General features: G+C 48.5%; 1 protein-coding gene across 2 annotated transcripts; it reads right to left on the bottom strand.

Moving 5' to 3' along the window:
* Window positions 1-1,528: 1,528 nt before the first annotated feature.
* CUNH19orf38 (chromosome unknown C19orf38 homolog) lies at window positions 1,529-18,024 on the bottom strand. Of its 2 annotated transcripts, XM_028763948.1 has the most exons (7): window positions 17,883-18,024; window positions 15,450-15,770; window positions 10,325-10,414; window positions 6,881-6,908; window positions 6,297-6,340; window positions 5,545-5,582; window positions 1,529-2,178 (listed from the first exon to the last, which is right to left on the bottom strand). In XM_028763948.1, exons 1-7 carry the CDS (start codon window positions 17,923-17,925, stop codon window positions 2,059-2,061), a joined length of 684 nt encoding a protein of 227 aa, XP_028619781.1. In that variant the 5' UTR covers window positions 17,926-18,024; the 3' UTR covers window positions 1,529-2,058. The 2 variants fall into 2 exon arrangements, with proteins under 2 accessions (XP_028619781.1, XP_028619782.1); XM_028763949.1 differs by lacking the exon at window positions 10,325-10,414.
* Between the last annotated feature and the right edge of the window lie 1,158 nt (window positions 18,025-19,182).

The following is a 19,182-nucleotide window of genomic DNA, read 5'->3' as shown; positions in this document are numbered from 1 at the left end:
GGCAGCGCGCCGCCTGCCGGCCACGCGACGCCTCGCCGCCGCCGCCGCCACGGGCCGGCTCGGTGGCACAGCGCCCCCTCCTGGCGCCTGAGGCAGCCGGGCGAGCGCAAGCACGACGGGGGTGGGGCCGGCCCCACCCCGCGGGAACGGTCGCTGCTTTGTGAGGTGGCTTAGCCGCCCCGGGACACCGGGTGAAGGCGGCTACGTCGGGAGGCGGTGCTTGACGCTATGACACGCCCCTACGGGTGCTAAGCCCCACCCCGAGGCCGCGTTGTGCGAACAGAGGCGCTTTGTGCCACTGCGCACAGCTCTGGAGAGAAGGGCAGGGCATGCGTCAGGGGGCGGTGCTTAGCCTTTCGGGCACGCCCCCGGAATGATCAGGCGGCCCCCCCACCCCCTCCTCAGGCCGGCTACCGGTGAACCACAGCGCTTTGTACCACCGGGTGTTTCAGGAGGCAGTGCTTGGCCGCTCGGACACGCCTTGGAGCCAGACCCTCCCACAGGCCGGCAGCACGGGAACTACCATGCTTTGTGCCACTGTGAGGCACAAGAAAGGTGGAGGGGCGTGAGTCGAGGACGTAAGAAGAAACGCCCCCTCGCGGGCTGAGCTCCGCCCCTCGGCCGGCGTACTGCGTACTCCCCTAACACGCTTGGGGGTGAGGCGTTCGTCAGAAGGAGGCGCTCGGCTACTTTATACAACCGGAGGAGGGCTGGCTCCGCCCCCTGAAGGGACAGTTATTAGCAAATTGCAGGCGGTGCTCTGCATCTTTGAGTCAAGGGAGGGTGCTCTGATCCGCGAACCCTCCTGGGAGAGGTCGGGCCCTTCTTGGCCAATGTCACGCAACCAACCTCTCCTGAGCCTAAGGAAAGACGAGAACCGTTTCCAAACGCAGGTGATTCGGCCACGCCCCCAATTTAAGGTTCCGCCCTGTACGTTCCCAGGTAAGCTCCGCCTTGCTCTCGTCCTACCGGTAAGAAAGTCCTGTGATAGGTGTGGACAGGCTTGCAGGCTCGCACCCTGTAAGTGCTGTGGCCCCTCCGCATGCTGCTCTACTATAAAGGCTTTTCAAGCCGCACTCCAGATCTTGGCCTTCCCACTGAAATTCAAGGAAACTCTCCAGCTTCTCCACTAAGACCTCTCCTTTTCTCTAGGGAACTCTCAGGTCCCCCCCAGTAGTGGCTAGCCACTGTGTTCAGCTGCTGTTCACTTTGCTCGGCCCTCTGAGACTTCTAATTTACTTATCCTCTCCTGGGCCTCCTCAGGACTCTAAAAAGACCCAACCCTTTCCCAAGTCATCCTTCCCATCTAGTGGTGCAAGCACATAATCTCGGTCAACCTGAGCCAAAAAGTGAAATTGTCATTTAAAAACATACCCTGCCTGGAGTGGTGACACATACCTTTAATCCCAGTGCTGTGGTGGCAGAGGCAGGTGATCTCTGAGTTCCAGGCGACATTAGTGAGTTCTAGGACAGCCAGGGCTACACTGAAAAACTCTGTCTCAAAAAACAAACAAACAAACAAACACCATCCCAAAGTCAGTATTGTGGCAGGCACTTTAATCTCAGCACTCTGGAGGCAAAGGCAGGTGATCTCTATGAGTTTGAGGCCAGCCTGGTCTACACAGTGAGTTCCAGGACAGCCAGGGCTATCTAGAAACAACAGCAACAAAAATATACACATCTCTCACCCAAATAAATCACCCAGTTTGGAAGTCAGTTACAATTGGGGAAATACAGGAAAAGAGGTACAGAATATAGACCTCTTATGCCTGGCTAGGTGTCCTGATTCAATACTGACACCTCTCTGGTGATCTGGGAATCTACAAAGAGGTTCTGTCTCTCAGTCTAGCCTCTAGGCTGATACCCCAACTAATTTTCTTGTCTTCTGTGAAGAAAGTTACAACACTAGGAGTCCTCTTCCTTTGGCCAGTCCTTCTGTAAGAAAGCTGTGGCTTGACCCCTCCCTACTGCCAAGTCTCTGGACAGATAGATGTCCAGCTTCTACAGCCCGGGCAGTGGGAGGGAAAGAACTGGATAAGGGGTCCTCGTTCTTCAGCCTCACTGGCAGGCCCGGAAAGTGCTGAACTCAGGAGGGGGCTCTGGAGAGGATGATGCAGAGGTGGGCCTCTTTCGAGGCCCTGAGTCCAGGGTTGCCATGGAGTCTTCCTGAGTCATTTTCTTTGTCCATGAAAGAAAAGAAAAGAAAATTCAAAAAACAAAGTGGTTTGGTGTAAGGATCTGGGAGTTCCTCCTGTTCCAAGCTCTCAGGTACCTGCCCACCTCTTTCCACCACCTCCCCAAATTCCAACCTTCAGTGGCTCTGCAGAAGAGGAAGGACCAGAGACCAGGGTTCAAATCCCATGTCCCTAACCTCCTGGCAGCCTGACCTCACTTTGAGTGACAAACATCTATGCCTCAGTTTCAAATGATAGTATCTACCTCCTGGGGCACTGTGAGGCTTGAGAAAGAGAGACACAGGAAGTGGCTGGTGGCTGAAAAGCCAGCTCACCTGCATACCCACCCCATCAGGGCTCCCCTCAAACCTTCCCAAACCTGAAGCCAGTTGGTGAGGAAGGCTGAGGGCCCCTCAGAGCTTTGATCCTCTGTAACCAGTGATGCCCATAAGATCCCTGTTAGCCATGGCATCTCTGTTTGCAAAGCATATACACCAGGGCTCACCTTTACTCCTAGCACTTGGGAGGCAGAGGCATGTAGGTCTCTGTGAATTGGAAGCCAGCCTGATTTACATAGTAAGTTCCAGGCCAGCCAGGGCTACACAGTGAGACCCTGTCTTAAAAAAGAAAGGAAAGCAAGTAATGGCAGTGGATGCCTTTAATACCAGCACTTGGGAGACAGAGGCAAGCAGATTTCTGAGTTCAAGGCCAGCCTCTACAAAGTTCCAGGACAGCCAGAGCTGTCTCAAACAATAACAAAAAGCAGACCAGATGCAATAACCACAGCTTTAATCCTAGCACTTGGAACAAGGAGGCAGGAGTTTCAAGCCAGCCTGATTTACATATTAAGTTCCAGAACAGCCAGGATTACAAAGATGGATCTTGTCTCAAAACAAAAACAAAACAAGCAAACAAACTAAACAATGAAAGTGTCTGGAGAGATTGCTCCATAGTTAAAAGCACTGGCTATTCTTCTAGAGGACAGGGTTTCAATTTCCAGCACCCACATGGCAGATCACACCTGTCTATGAGCCCAGTTCCAGAGCTTCTGACAAACTCACAGACATCAAAATACCAATAAACGTGAAAAATAAGAACCCAATAAAATAATGAAGTGAACCTCATCTCCTTAGAACTTTCCAAATTGTTAGATGCTGAGCTCTGAGAGACGGAACAGTGAACAGGACCGGGCAGCTATTGTAGTTGTTAGATGCTGGGCTCTGAGACCGAGCAGTGAACAGGCGCCGAGCAGCTACTTTGTAGTTGTTAGATGCTGGGCTCTGAGGAGCAGCAAACAGGACCAGGCAGCTACTTTGTAGTTGTTAGATGCTGGGCTCTGAGGAGCAGCAAACAGGACCAGGCAGCTACTTTGTAGTTATTAGATGCTGGGCTCTGAGACGGAGCAGTGAACAGGCGCCGGCCAGCTACTTTGTAGTCATTTCCTACTACCAATATTAAAGCTTTTCTGAAAGGCTTTATTTCTTGTTAATATATGAGTGTGAGTATTTTCCTAAATCTGTTTTAAATGTAGCTATGGGTACAGCTAGGGATTCACTGAAACTGGACTCACAGTTCCAGGCCAGCGAGGGCTGCCTAATGAGACCATTTCTAAAAAAGAAAGAGGAAAGAAAGGAAGGAAAACAACTAAAACCAAAAGCAAGAACTGAGATATTTGTATAACTGTGTTCACAAAAGCCAAAAGGTGGGAGCATTCCAAGTGTCTGTCAAGAAACATGAATCAGCAAACTGTGATATATCATACTCTGGACTAGTTTTCAGCCATAAAAATGAAGAGAATTCAGACACAAGTTAACATCATGGGGGTGAACCTAAGGTTACTATGTGAAGTGGAACCAGCCAGTCACAAAAGGAGAAATATTATATTGTATTGCTCATATGGGAATAGGCAAATCAACAAAAGCAGGAAATAGGGTTTGAGGCTTTGGGTACATGCCCAGCCCAAGATACGTGTGTGTGTGTATATGTGTGTGTTACAGTGTTTTATACACTGTGGGGGACATAGCTACTATCTATTGAGACTGTCTCAAACAAAAAGCAAGTGTGACTCATTTGGCAGCATATTCCTCTAGCATGCAGAAAGCTCTGGGCTCCATCCTTAGCAGCACATGAACCACATGTTGTGGTGCACACTTATAACCCCAGCACTTGGGAGGTGGCTGCAAGATGATTCTGACTGCAAGATGTTGCAAGTATTATGGAGACTCCTCAGCAACACAGTGAGTTTGTGACCAGCCTGTCTGGCAATGACAATATTCAAACCAAACCAAGCAACAGCAGCAATAAAAAAAGCCTCAGGGGGCTGTACAGTCCTGGGTGGTCCAGGCTGGGACAAATCTGCAGCAGTCCCCATGCCTCAGCCTCCCAAGTGTTGGGATGACCTACACTGGCCACCATCCCCAGCCGTCTGAGTTTATCTGGATAGTTTAGGATTTGTCTTTAAGCCATCTGAAGCCACAACAGATGTAAATGTGGCCTTCAAACACAGTAGGCTCGCCGTCTGCCAATGCAGTTGCATCTCTAGCGTTGGTTTTGGTTTTTGAAACAGTGTTTCTCTATGTATCCCTGGGTGTCCTGGAACTCAGTGTGTAGGCCAGAGCTAACTTCAAACTCAAGGAGACGCCTATCTGCACTGGGATAAAGGTGTGTGCCACTATTCCCTCCTCGTTTTGTTTTGTTTTGTTTGTTTGTGTTTGTTTTTGTTTTAAGATAGGACTCAGGCTGGGGTAAGATGGCGCTGCAGCTCAGAGTACTTGCTGCCAAACCTAATTACCTGAATTTGATTCCTGAAGCTCACATGGAAGGAGAGAATCAACTCCAAGTTGACCTCTGACCTCCACATGTATACTATGGCACCCCACCACCACCACCACATACACAAAACAAATAAAAAGGAGGGTGGGGGGAGACAGAGACTCTGTAGCCCAGGGTGAGCTGTAACTCACTATGTAGCCCAGGCTAGTCCCCCAGTCCTTCTCCCTCCACCCCCCAAGTGCTAGAATTTCAAGTGTGAGCCCTATACCGACTTAAAACTAAGCTTTTCTTGTTGTTGGAAGGAGACCAGAGCATAGCAAAGTGTCACAAGACTCCACATAGGCCCCTGAAGATGCTACTGGGTTACTCCAAACCTTCTCTCGCTATCCTCAAGGGTTGAATCCATCCCAGTGACAGTACAGCCCTATGATCCCCTAGTTTTTCATAGCCAACCACAGGCTTATGGGCAAGTCCTAGTCCTATGACTTTGGGGTTCTTCCTGCTCTGAGGCTCAGAGTCTGAGGGTTCCCAGTGGCACAGCTCCCTTCCCCTCTCAGCTGGTCAGTCATCGGGAAATTTGACAAAAAGAGCGACTCACCGTAGAGATGGCAAACAGAGAGTTATCAAAGGACATGTCTGAAACAGAGAACAAAGTCAGCACATGGTGGGTCCACTGCCCTGCACCCACCTGGTCCTTGCCCACAGTCTCAAAACCACAAATTAACCCTGCAAAAGGACTTGCAGTTCATGTTCTAGCATCCTCTCCAGATTCTTTCCAATCACTCTACAAGGTGAGTTGTGAACATTTAGAGGGAGGGGCACAGGTCCACTGTGTAGAACAGGCTGGGGGCCAGTGAGATGGCTCAGCAGGTGAAGGTTCTTGCAGCCAAATTTGTCACCTTAAATTCAATCCCCAGAACCCACTTAATAGAAAGAAATAATTGGCTCCTACAAGTTGCTCTCTGACACACATGCACTATGCCATGCTGGCTTCCAAGTGCACAGACACCAGATACAAATAATAGATACGCAAATGCTGCTGCTGTCTGCAGTGCGTTAATAGCACGGCTGGTGTCCAAGTCCAGCATAGACCTTGTCTGGGGAATCCAGGAAGGCTTCCTGGAGTGGAGGAGCATATACACTGAAGGTGGAGAGAGTGTTCTCAGCAGTGGACAGAGCCAGTGTGGAGGCTAGACATCAACACAGAAAGTGGGAACCCAACAGAAAGAGTGGGGACCGCATTTAGACCCCAAAAGCAACTAGAGGCTACAGAAAGAGTCCAAGTCACAACAGAACTGTGAAGCTTACTTCCCCAGGGAAGTATCGGGGGACATGGATGATGTAACAGACCTGTGTTGGTGAAGGTGATCTGAGCCCAGCAGGATTCGCGCTCTCTGCAAAGGGATGCAGAAGGAAAGATGCCTCATGAAATAGGACACTTGTTCTAGAATATCCCTGCTAGTGAGACCTGATATGGCTTGCTCTCAGCACTCGCACACCCCTACCTGCACACTGGAAGCACTAAGCCCTCATTTCCAGAGCCATCACACTGGGTGTGAAGAATCAGGAACAGCTCCAAGGAAAGTCTAACACTGCATAATCCCAGTAAGAGTCCCAAAGAATGCCACTTCAAATTTCTAGATTTCTGGGACAATATTGTGAAAGCCAGCTGGAGGGAGGTAAGGCAGCTGTGCTGCCTGGCCCCATGTGACTGAACTTCAGGCCTCAGTATTTATATCTGGAAAATGGGTATCATCTGAACTACTGGGAGAAAGCAGTGAACCTAAGTTTTATAACATCCTAGTATACAGCAGTGCTCAATAAATAATCCATGTTCCATGTATCTATCAGCCCTCCCACCAGAGGACACTGTGGGAAATGAAGCATTTGCCCAGCTAGTGACATGCTCAATGATCACCCAGGGAGGTTCTCACCTCTGCTTCTGTAAGTTTTTGGCTTTAGCTAGAAGAAAGATGAACAGGCATTGGTTAGATGATTCTGGATTTGATAATAGTTGAGAAATGTTGGCACCCATGAAATCAAACATTCCGTTGAACCCTGTGGGACCCAACTTTGGCTCATCCATGTAGATCTGCCACTAAGTACAAAAGCTGCTCTACACAGATCTTTCTCAGTCCTTTACTTTTCCTGGCAGGGTTTCACAGTGTAGCGCTGGGTGTTCTAGAACTATGTAGACTAGATGGACTGTTTCCTACAGTTCTGCCTGCTGAGTACAGGGAGTAAGGATGCTTACTGCCAACATGTCCCCCATCAGTCCTGTGTAGCTCAGGCTGGCCTGAACTCACCATGTAGTCAAGGCTGGCTTCGAACCCCTAGTCCTCCTACTTCCACCTCCTAAAAGCTGGAATTGTGGTGTGTGCCATCTGTTTCTTTGATGCAGGGTCCAGCTCAGGTTGGTCTCTAACCAACAATCCTCTTATCTTCATCAGCCTCTTGAGTTCGGCCATAAAGGTCTACGTGGTCACTTCACTGAATATGTTTCGGCTTTGTAAACAGCCTTTACTCTGTGCGTGTGTGTGTGTGTGTGTGTGTGTGTGTGTGTTCTTGCATGGCTGTGGGTGCTCACACCATAGGGCATGTGTAGAGATTAGAGCAAATCCTGTGGAGTCAGCTGTCCTACCATATGAACCCCAGGGATTGAATTTAGGTAGTCATGCATGGCAGTAAGCATCCTTGTCTGCTGAGCGATCTTGCTGGCCCTTATCTACTTCTGTGCTTGACTTATGAGAATTGTATGTTCATTAAAAACAAACAACAGCCAGGTGGTGGTGGCGCACGCCTTTAATCCCAGCACTTGGAAGGCAGAGGCAAGCGGATTTCTGAGTTCAAGGCCAGCCTGGTCTACAGAGTGAGTTCCAGGACAGCCAGAGCCACACGGAGAAACCCTGTCTCGAAAAAAACAAAAACAAAACAAAACAAAAACAAAAACAAAACTTGAAGTTACCAAATGTGGTGCCTCCCTGCTGAAATTTCTGCAAACTGAGAGCAGAACCAGGAGGATTATCTACATTTCAAGGCCAACCTGATCTACATGGGAGGTGGGTGTCTCCAGACCAGCCTAGGCTATGTAGTAAAATCTTGTTTCCTTTAAGCCAAATCCAAACAAACAAAATCTTCAAAATTGTATAAACTTGTAAAATTGTTTTTCTTTAAAAACTGAATTTCTTGCTAGACAATTTCCAACACAAGTCTGTGGTCCCAGCATTAGAGAGGTGGAGGCAAGAGGATGGTTAGTTCAAAACCACCCTCAGTTACATAGCAAGCTTGAGGCCACCCTGGGCTACAGGAGGCCTGTCAAAATCAGGGTTTTCCAGGAGTCAGTAAGATGGCCCTTTAGGTAAAGATACTTGCTGCCAAGTCTGATGACCAGAATTGGATCCTGGGGACCCGTAAGGTGGAAAAAGAACTGAATCCTGTAACCTCCACCCAGGAGGAGGAGGAAGAGGAAGAGTGGGAGGAAGAGGAGGAAGAAGAAGGAGGAGGATGGATGGAGAAGGAGGAGAAAAAGGAAGAGGAAGGAAGAGGATGGAGGAGGAGAAGGAGAAGAATATGGTGGTGGCGCACGACTTTAGTCCCAGCACTTGGGAGGCAGAGGCAGGCAGATTTCTGAGTTTGAGTCCAGCCTGGTCTACAGAGTGAGTCCCAGGACAGCGAGGGCTACACAGAGAAACCCTGTCTCGAAAAACAAAAAAAAAAAAAAAACAAAAAACAAAAAAAAAAAAAAAAAAGAATTTGCCAGGAGAAGAATAAATGTTTTGCAAGGCATTTCCATTGTTGCTAGGAGTAGAGTGAAGGGAGAGCTGCTGCCTAAGTGGACAGTTTAGAGCAGTGGATCTCAAGCTCTGTCTGCAAAAATATTCCCATCATGACTCATAACAGTAGCAAAGTTATAGTTATGATGTCACAATGAAAATAATTTTATGTAACAACATAACAAACATGATGAGTGTCAACATAACAAAATAACATAAAAACATAAACTGTATTGAAGGGTCGCAGCATTAGGATGTTTGAGAAACACTGGTTTAGAGAATGAAAGTTCTAGAAACGGATGAAGGAGATGGTGAACACAAATGGGAATGAATATACCTTTGTTCCTGAGATGGCATCTCACATAGCCCAGGCTAGTCTGGAATGTGCTCTCTAGTGAGGCTGACATTGAACTCAGTCCTCTGCCTGCAGCTAGTTACGTTCTGGGATGACAGCTGTGCCCACTCTGCCTCTGTGTAGGAAAGCCGAACCTCCAGAGATCTTGCTGCCTCAGGGTATGGTCTAAAACCAGTCTAGTCCCCTTGAGTACCCAGGGATCCCATAAGTCAGCCTCCCCTCCCTCCTTCTGTTACCTCACTTCTGCTGGTGCCCCCCCCAACTGCTGAGTTCTGGTGAAAGAATTCCCCAAACTGTCTCTGTGCCCCTGCAAACATCAATGACCAAACCAGTCCTGGTGATGGCTCATGGTTAAGAGCTCTGACTGTTTTCCAGAAGCCCCAGGCTCAGTACCCAGCACCCACATGTTAGGAAACACAGAGGTCCTCCTACACAGGCTCACATATGAACACTAGGGTTGTTCCTTCAAAGGAAGGGTGATGTATAACCTGTTATCCACCCAGGAGGCTGGAAGCAGATGTGGGTAATAGCCTGGTGATCTTCTGGGCTTTGTGGCTGAGACCATACCAGATTTTCCCTCAGACCCTGATCATGTATGAGCTTATTTTTCTCAGTCAATTTATAGAACCCATCTTAATAGAAGATGTCACATGTACTTTACAAAGAGTTTTTATGTCAAGTCTTATGCTCCGTTGTGCACATGGGATTATCACCAGGAAAAAAATCACCAAATTGTGCCCCATGCTTAATATACATAAAATATAACTATACTTAGGATCCAAAGTTTGGACCAACACCAGCTACTTAGTCCTGTTGAACTGAACTGCCTTCTCACTTCCAGAAGATCATTACTCTATTGACCATGGTGATCTCAGACACCCTGCCACCACCCTCACCCGCATACTCCCCATCCCTGTCCCTCACACACATGGCAGGCTACAGCCATCTGTAACTCCAATTCCAGGGCAATTGATGTTCAGTTTGGCCTTTGACACTCCACAAAAGGAAAGAAAAATGCAGGCATGAACAGGAGTTTAACATGACAGGATAGGGAGAGAGAGAGGAAAGGACCTGGGTGTGGTAGTACAGTGCCTGCACTCCAAGGGCAGAAGCAGAGGCAGAGGATTTCTGTGGTTTCCAGACTAGACTGGACCACACAGTGGGTCTCAGGGCAGCTGGGGCTACATAGTGAGACCCTGCCTCAAACAATGAGAGACTGAGAGCTAGATTGCTTCCTGCCCAGTCATTACCTTTTCTCACCAGTACTGTGATGGTCACCAGCCCTGAAAGGAGGACAGCTCCAGCCAGGCTCAGGGAGAGCGCCAAGATCCAGCTGGGGACTAGAGAGAAAAGAAAGAGAATGGGGCAGGTGAGGGAGCTGGGAGGGCAGGGCAGGGGCATCTTCGGCCTCTCTGGAGCCCCACCCTCACCCAGCAGGCACCTCAGTGTAAGCGGGCCTGGGAACTTAACAAGCCTGGCATGTAGGCAGGCAGTAGCCAATGAGGACTTCTGCTGGACCAGTAAGAAAGTTTATTCCTTCTGGGGAGGTAGCCCCATCCCAAGACCAGATTACCAAGCATTTGGAAAGTAAAGGAAATGATTGTGAGGTCAAGGCTATCATGAGCTAGATAAGTCAAAGCCAGCTTAGGATACAGAATGACCTGCATACACACTCGAAATGAAACAAGCCGGGCAGTGGTGGCGCACGCCTTTAATCCCAGCACTTGGGAGGCAGAGGCAGGCGGATTTCTGAGTTCGAGGCCAGCCTGGTCTACAGAGTGAGTTCCAGGACAGCCCGGGCTATACAGCGAAACCCTGTCTCGAAAAACCAGAAAAAAAAAAAAGAAAGAAAGAAAGAAAGAAAATGAGACAGAGAGATAGAGAATGCTTGACTAATGTAAAGAAGGTTCTAGGTTCCATTCCCAGCACCATCAAACACACACACCCCACACCCCACAGTGTGTGCATGGAAGTCAGAGGATAACTTGTGGGAGATGGTTCTCTCCTTCCATCATATGGGTTGCAGAGATGGAATCAGGTCATCATGACTAAGGATAAGTGCCCTTTCCCACTAAACCATCTAGATGGCCTGACAAATGGTACGTGTGTGTGTGTGTGTGTGTGTGTGTGTGTGTGTGTATATATATATATATATATATATATATACTAAAAAAGAAGATTGAAGCTGGGCATAGTGGCTCAAGTGTCACACTCATAATCCCAACATATGGGATAGCAGGAGAATTGCTATGAGTTTAATGCCAAGGCTGCGTAGCAAGACCTTGCCTAAAGACAAGACATGAAAGTACAAGGAGCAGAAGGGAGACCAGTTGGAAAGATAAAGGGGAGGAGGGGTGCTGGGTAAGAGAAGGTGACAGGGTGCAAATGAACAAAATACATTTGCATTTTATTTATATGCATAGGGGCTGAGAGGAGGCTTTTACAGTGCATTCTAGTGCCCACAGAGCCCAGAAAAGGTTGTCACTCCTCTTGAGCTGGGTTACCACCAGTTGTGAACTGACTGATGTGGGTGCTGGAAACCAAACTTTTGAAGAACAGCTAGTGCTCTTAAATGCTGAGCCATCTCTCCAGCCTCCATGAAAACATTTTAAAAAAGATCTCTATATAATCATAGCCCTTAGGAGTCTGAGGCAGGAGGATTACATTGAGTCTGAGATAAGCTGAGTATGAGTCACAAAAAACAAAATAAGAAAATAAAAGATATTTTAGAGCTAGCAAGATGGTGTGTGTTAGTTTTATGTCGACTTATCACAAGGTAAAGTCATCTGAAAGGAGGGAGCCTTAACTGAGGGAAATGTCTCCATAAGATCAGGCTGTAAGGCATTTTCTTAATTAATGATTGACTGAGGGTGGTCCAGCCCACTCTGGGTGGGGCAATCCTGGGGCTGGTGGTCCTGGGTTCTCTAAGAAAGCAGGCTGAGCAAACTGTAAGGAACAAGCCAGTAGGCAGCACCCCTCCATGGCCAATGCATCATCTCTTCCCTCGAGGACCCTGCCCTATTTGAGTTCCTGTCCTGACTTCCTTCAGTGATGGACTATGATGTGGAAGTATAAGCTGAATAAACCCTTTCTTCCTCAACTTGCTTTTGGTCATGGGGTGTGGTCATAGCAATAGAAACTATGGCAGTGGGTTAGTGGTTAAAGGCACTTCGCACCAAACTTGTTGGTTCCTGAATTCAGTTCCCACATGGTGGAAGGAGTGAACAGATTCTCACAGGTTGTCCTCTGACATGTGCACACACACACAAACAAATACAGTTTTGTTTTGGTTTGGTTTTGTTTTTATTTTATTTTATTTTATTTTATTTTTGGTTTTTCGAGACAGGGTTTCTCTGTGTAGCCCTCGCTGTCTTGGAACTCACTCTGTAGACCAGGCTGGCCTCGAACTCAGAAATCCGCCTGCCTCTGCCTCCCAAGTGCTGGGATTAAAGGCGTGCGCCACCACCGCCTGGCTTCAAATGCAGTTTTTTAAAAGAAATTTTGGAGGCAGTAGAGATGCCTAAGTGGTTAAGAGCACTGGCTGCTTTCCCAGAAGACCCAGGTTAAATTCTGAGCACCCACATTATAGCACACAACCATCTACAAGGCCAGACCCAAAGGGCAAGACCTACCCCTCTTCTGGCTTCTTTGAACATTGCACATATGTGGTACAAAGACAATAAACACATGCAGGCAAGCTACCCATACCCATGAAATGTAAATAAATGAATACATTAATTCATTACTAATTGAAGAAGAGATGTTTTAAAAGGCTTATGTCTCCGTGACTAGGATTGGGATTGGAGCACCAAGACGCAGATCCAAACGTGCGGCAGCAGGATTATATCACCATGAAGGGCAAGCTGTCCTAAAACTAAGTCAAGGAAGGAGAGCAAAGAAGGACTTGAAGTTCCACCATCTTTGGTTTTTATTTGTTTGAGACAGGGTCTCACTAGGTCTGCCTTTTAATTTTATCCATGTCTGACTCCACAGTGAGCTGCCCTCAGTGAATCATCAAAGCCTTCTGTGAAGAAGCCAGTTTCTTTTCATTTCTTTATTTGCCCTCTTTCCTTTCCAATAGGAGCTCATATACTCCAGGCAGCCCTCAAACTTGCCATGTACCTTGAACTCATGAGACCCTGCTTCTAATAGGATGATAGCATGTGCCCCTAGCTAGGGATAAAAACCAGGGCTTTGGGAAAGCCTGGCAAGTGCTCTAGCAATGGAGCTGTGCCCCCTGCCACGTTTGTTTTGATTTTGAGACAAGGCCTTACGATGTAGCTCTGACTTGCCTGAAACTCTCTATGTAGGCCAGGCTGGCCCTGGGCTTACCTTTGTACCTTCTGAGCACTGGGGTGAAAGGTGTTCACCACCAAGCCTAGCTTCTTTGCTCCCTTTTTCTTTTTGGTGTTGTTGTTATTGTTGTTTTTGTTGTTGCTTTTGCTTTTTGGAGACAAATTTTTCAGTGTATCAGCCCTGGATGTCCTGAAGCTTGCTCTGTAGACCAGGCTGGCATCCAACTCACAGAGACCTACCTGTCTCTGCCTCATGAGTGCTGGTATTAAAGGCTTGTGCTACCACCACCCAGCTTCCCATGTTTGTTTCTTTAATTAATTGATTACTGGGCTGGAGAGATGGCTCAGTTGTTAAGAGCACTGACTGCTCTTCCAGAGGTCCTGAGTTCAATTCCCAGCAACCACACAGTGGCTTACAACCATCTGTAATGGGATCCAATGCCCTCTTCTGGTGTGTCTGAAGACAGCTGCTGTGTATTCATATAAATAAAAATAAATAAATCTTTAAAAAATTAGATGATTACTTATTTCACTTATATTATACCTGTAGTTATCTTATAGCTCTAGTCTAGGTACTAAAGAGTCAATGACAGCCAGCCAGTGGTGGCCCACGCCTTTAATCCCAGCACTCTGGAGGCAGAGTCAGGTGGATTTTTTCTGAGTTTGAGGCCAGCCTGGTCTACAGGATGAGTTCTAAGACAGGGCTGTACAGAGAAATCCTTTCTCAGGGGAAAAAAAAGTCAATGACATTCACCCTGGCCATACAGTGGGCTCTGAAGACCACCGAGAACTCATCCCTCAGGACAGGAGTTCCATGGCAGCGTGGGACACACGTACATCCCAGCACTGGGAGGTAAAAGCAGGAGGACCAGCTTAAGCTTGCCCCCCTCTGCACAGGAAGTGCAGGCCAGCCCAGGACACATGAAATTGGTTTTTAAAAAGGAAAGAATGAGCATTTCACAAGTTCTTATCTGCAAAGGACTTAGATTCCTTTCCCAGGACTGAGGTAGTGGGGTGGGGGATCTGGGGACCTGTTGGGCAAGATGTCTTGATCTGGGGAGCAGGTCTTGTCATTCACCCTCTGTGCCATGAGGGTCACTGTCTTCTTTTGACTGGAATACCATAAGGCCCTGGTAAGAAAAGGGAGCTCAGGCAGGGAAGGTTGGCCTTATGGACCAGACTGGCCTCCAACTCATGGCAGCTCTTCTGCCTTAGCCTTCAGACCTCTAGGATACATGTTTGTGCCACTTTCCTGATCTTGCTTCTTTGTTTTGTTTTGTTTTTGTTTTTTGAGACAGGGTTTCTCTGTATAGCCTTGGCTATCCTGGAACTCACTCTGTAGACCAGGCTGGCCTCGAACTCAGAAATCCGCCTGCCTCTGCCTTCCAAGTGCTGGGATTAAAGGCGTGCGCCACCACCACCCAGACTGATCTTGATTCTTAAAACAATTTTGGAATTACATATTTATGTTGGGCATGGGGAGGTAGTGTGTGTGTGGAGAGCAGAGATCAGAGGACACTTTTGGGAGTTGATTCTTTCCTTACTGAATATAAGGGGTGAACTCAGGCCAAGTTGTCGGGCATGGCAGCAAGCTGCCTCCAACACATGCATGGCACCCTCTGGTTTTGTCTGGTTTTGCCTTTCATTTACTACACAGATATTAAACAGGCTTTCCACTCAGCTCACCCTAGGCCCATCCCCAGGGCTACAGACCCATAAGGCAAACCCATCCCTTTATCCAGGAAAGAATATAGATATAAGGTCTCCCAGGGCCCCTGCTTGGTCAGATGAACAGCAGATGTCTGCTGTGACCCACCAGTCCCTGCATTACCTCCCTACCACACTTCTGGCTCTTCCTTGATCACTGAACCTCTACCCTCCTGGGATCACCCACAAACACACAAAGGCAAGTTCAGCCCAGGGCCTTTGCATACCTGTTTTCCTGCTGTAAGTCCTAGGTGTCTATCAGGTAGCTGTTTCTCTTCCTTCAGACCAATCTACTTATCTGAAGACTTGGACTTATTACAAAGTGTCCCAGGGAGGTCTAGGACAGCATGACCAGGACTCTACAGAGTCTTACCTGGGAAGGAGACCTGCACCTGCTGGCTGAAGTCCGACAGCTGGGGCTGACTGTGCTCACCTAGCACACCATACTGACAGCGGAAATTCCCCCAAGCAGGCTCACTGCCACCACCATTGCCACCACCAGTCACATTGAATATTACACCACGCCGATCTGAGGAGGCCTGTAGGAGCTGGACCACCTCTTCCCCTCGGAACAAGGTGAAATTGGCCCCTAGGATGTCCTCTGGGGCTGTGCATGAGATGTAGATGGCATCCTCGTGGCTGCTTGGGTAGGGGGGCACCAGGAGGATGGACGGTGCGGGGATGGCCAAGGAGCCTGTAATGAAGAATGACAACTTGAGATGGCTATGTGTTCTTCGGAACAGATCACCTACACTGTAGTGTCTGCATGCATACATGTGTGTACCTGCATGTGCACACATGTGTATGCTGGGGATCAAACCATGCTGACATCTGAGGAGTGGCACCTCAAGGCTCTGACCTTTAATGTTTGTATCAGGACACTGGTGACCCCTGACTACTTACCACTGTTAGGGGATTGGGTGCCTGGTATATGTGCACGTCATTGGTTAAGTCATCTCACTGACAGTGGCGGTAATCATACAATTACACGATGCTTAGTCAGCAGTACGACCATCAGACTCTGCCGTGGCTGTCAGGAGCAAGGCAATGTTATTCTATAGAAATAAACAAGTGGGGCTGCAGAGATGCTCAGTGGTTAGGAGCATTGTTGCTCGTCCAGGGGGCCTGGATGTGATTCCCAGCACACACAGGGCAGCTTACAACTCAGTCTGCAGCTTTAGGTCCAAAAGGATTTGATGCCTTCTTTTGGCCTCCAAAGACACCAGGCAGGCACACCATGCCCAAACACACATGCAGGAAAATCACCCACACACAGGGAAGAAAACAAGAAGTGCTGGCCTCAGGAAAGTCCAGGCAGCCTGTGGGGTAATGGAGAAGGCTACTTGTGAACTGGGGTGACCTCAGAGGACTTCCCAGAAGAGGTGACATATAAGCTGCCCCCCTGCTAGTGCAGGACTGCTATGAAGATTGAGGAAGAACCTTCCATCCTGAGGAAATGCTGTGGGAAGAAGCACAGAAGGTGTTCAGAGCACACAAATGACCTGGGGGCGTGGCTCAGTGGCAGAGCACCTGCCTAGAATCCCCCAGTGAGGGGCTGGGGGCAGGGCTCATTGGCAGAACTACTGCCAGGCATGTGTAAGGCCCTACATTCATCCACAAGACCAGAAAAGAAAAAGAAAATTCAGGAGGTGAGTTCATGTTTAGTGAGGGATGAGTGTAAAGAGAGAGGGTAAGACAGGAGAGCAGAGGGAGTTGTCTTACTCCTTGTCTAGAGGGTGGGGGTGCAGTGGATCTTCTTGTAGGAAGCAACCTCTGGTGGGACCAGTCCCTTGCCTAGCTGTCACAATTTCCTGACCAGCAAGTTAGAGGCAATCCATTTTGTCTTTTTAAAAATGTATTTTATAGGCCAGGCGGTGGTGGCGCACGCCTTTAATCCCAGCACTTGGGAGGCAGAGGCAGGCAGATTTCTGAGTTTGAGAGTTCGAGGCCAGCCTGGTCTACAGAGTGAGTTCCAGGACAGCCAGGGCTACACAGAGAAACCCTGTCTCGAAAAACCAAAAAAAAAAAAGGTGTCAAATCCCTTTGGACCCAAGTTACAGAAAGCTGTGTTCTGCTGTGTGGGTGACTGGGAGTTGAACCCAGGGTTTAAGAAAAGCAGTCAATGCTCCTACCATCTAAGGCAGCTCTCCAGCCCTATGTTTTGTCTTCTTTTTTTAAATTAAATTTATTAATTCATGTTATGTAGGTGTGTGGATATTTGTGCCGAGGTATGTGTATAAATCAGAGGACAACTTACAAGAATTGGTTCTCTTCTCCCGCCATGTGAATGCCAGGGAAAAACCTCAGGTCATTAGGCTTGACTGCAAGTGCCACCAGCCCCTCTTTAAAGAAACAAACAACACACACACACACGCACACACACACAGAGAGAGAGAGAGAGAGAGAGAGAGAGAGAGAGAGAGAGAGAGAGAGGTCCATCCCAAGCTCTACCCTTGTGATTTGTCCCAGTTCCTGAACAGGGTCTTGCATATGACACTCCACAGAGCTTCTGCGCTCACCTCTCCTGATATCACAACTCCCCAAGTCCTGGACTCTGAGTGCCACAGGCCTGGAAGCCAAGGGGTGGTGGCACTGCTGGCAGGGTGGTGTTTCTACAGAACTTGTCCCCGAGGGACACAAGAAAGCGCAAATGAAAAGGCTGTAGTCAGGCAGTTTCCCAGGCTCAAGTTTGAATTTTGGGGGGGGGGGGATGATCTCATCTAATGACTGGAAAGAGCAGCCCCACTATGCTTTCTGCCCCACAGGGTAGCTGGGTCCTTCCCCCAAGGACAAGTTTCAGACTCACCAGATGCAAACAGCAGAATGGTCCAGGGCATCTCTCCTCCCATGTAGGGCCTGGAAAGCTGGTCGAGGCCACGGGGATCTGGCGCTCCCTGCCAGCCCGAGACCACAGTGGAGAAAGGAGAAACGAGTGTTGGTTTGGACTGTTTCCTCAGTGGCAGGAAGTTGCACACATGCTTGGGCACCAAAAGAGACTCTCTCCTGTCCCCACCCCTTCCCCAAACACACAGCCAGCCACCCAACTAGTGCCCTGCAACCCCATTGGCTTCAGTTTTGTACATTGCAGCGGGAAAATGTTTGTTTGCTTCCTCCCTTCAACCACAAGAACCTTGGTAGTGTCAGTAGGCTGAGAAGGAGGCTTCTACCAAAGATACACCAACACAGGCAAAACCAAATGACCTAATGGCATCTAGAGGTCAAGACTCAACCTGAGTGTCCTCAGGCAAGATCTGACTACTGTGATATCTCAGCTGCTCTAGAGAGGGGATGAGAAGAATGCATATTAATTAGATCAGGGAACTCTGAGAGCAAATGCAATAGTGTAGCCAAAGGACCTGGCTCCTAGCTTAAGATGCTCACTTAGAATCCTCCAGTGAGGAGCTGCCTGCATGGCTCTGTGGGAGAGTGCTGGTCTAGCTTTCAGTAGTTACATGCCTAGTGGTTTGTAGCTTTGGATAAAGGCTTCAAGGTTTCCTCAGCTGAAGGAATAGCAAGCAGGTAAAGAAGGCAAGAAGCGGCTGGACAAATTCTGATACAATTTATACACTTTGAAGTTAATGATACATTTTGTTTAGTTTCCCATGCAATCATAAAGTGTGCCCGAAAGTCTACACCAGGGTGTAGCCTTTGATCTCTACAGTGTTTTAAATGAGAATGTCTCCATAGGCCGGGCGGTGGTGGCGCACGCCTTTAATACCAGCACTTGGGAGGCAGAGGCAGGCGGATTTCTGAGTTCGAGGCCAGCCTGGTCTACAGAGTGAGTTCCAGGACAGCTAGGGCTACACAGAGAAGCCCTGTCTCAACCCCCCCCCCCAAAAAAAAAGAATGTCTCCATAGGCTGTGGCATTTGAACAGGACAGTTGGTGGCATTGTTTGTGAGGTTCCAGAGGCATGGCCTTGCTGGAGGAAGTACACTACTAGCCACAGGCTCTGAGAGTTCAGACCACTGTCCTTCCCAGTTTGTTTCCTGTCTGTGGTTCAAGGCAGCTTGCCCTCAGCTACTGTTGTAGCCACCACACGAGCTGCCTTCACTCCACCATCATGCAGTCTCCTTCTGGAACCATAAGCGGGAATAAACCCATCCT

The sequence above is a fragment of the Grammomys surdaster genome, unplaced genomic scaffold, assembly GCF_004785775.1.
Source record: "Grammomys surdaster isolate TR1022 unplaced genomic scaffold, NIH_TR_1.0 140, whole genome shotgun sequence".
NCBI classification, from domain to species: domain Eukaryota; kingdom Metazoa; phylum Chordata; class Mammalia; order Rodentia; family Muridae; genus Grammomys; species Grammomys surdaster.
Note: the sequence above shows the minus strand (reverse complement) of the source record. Positions and strands in the feature narration are given on the sequence as shown.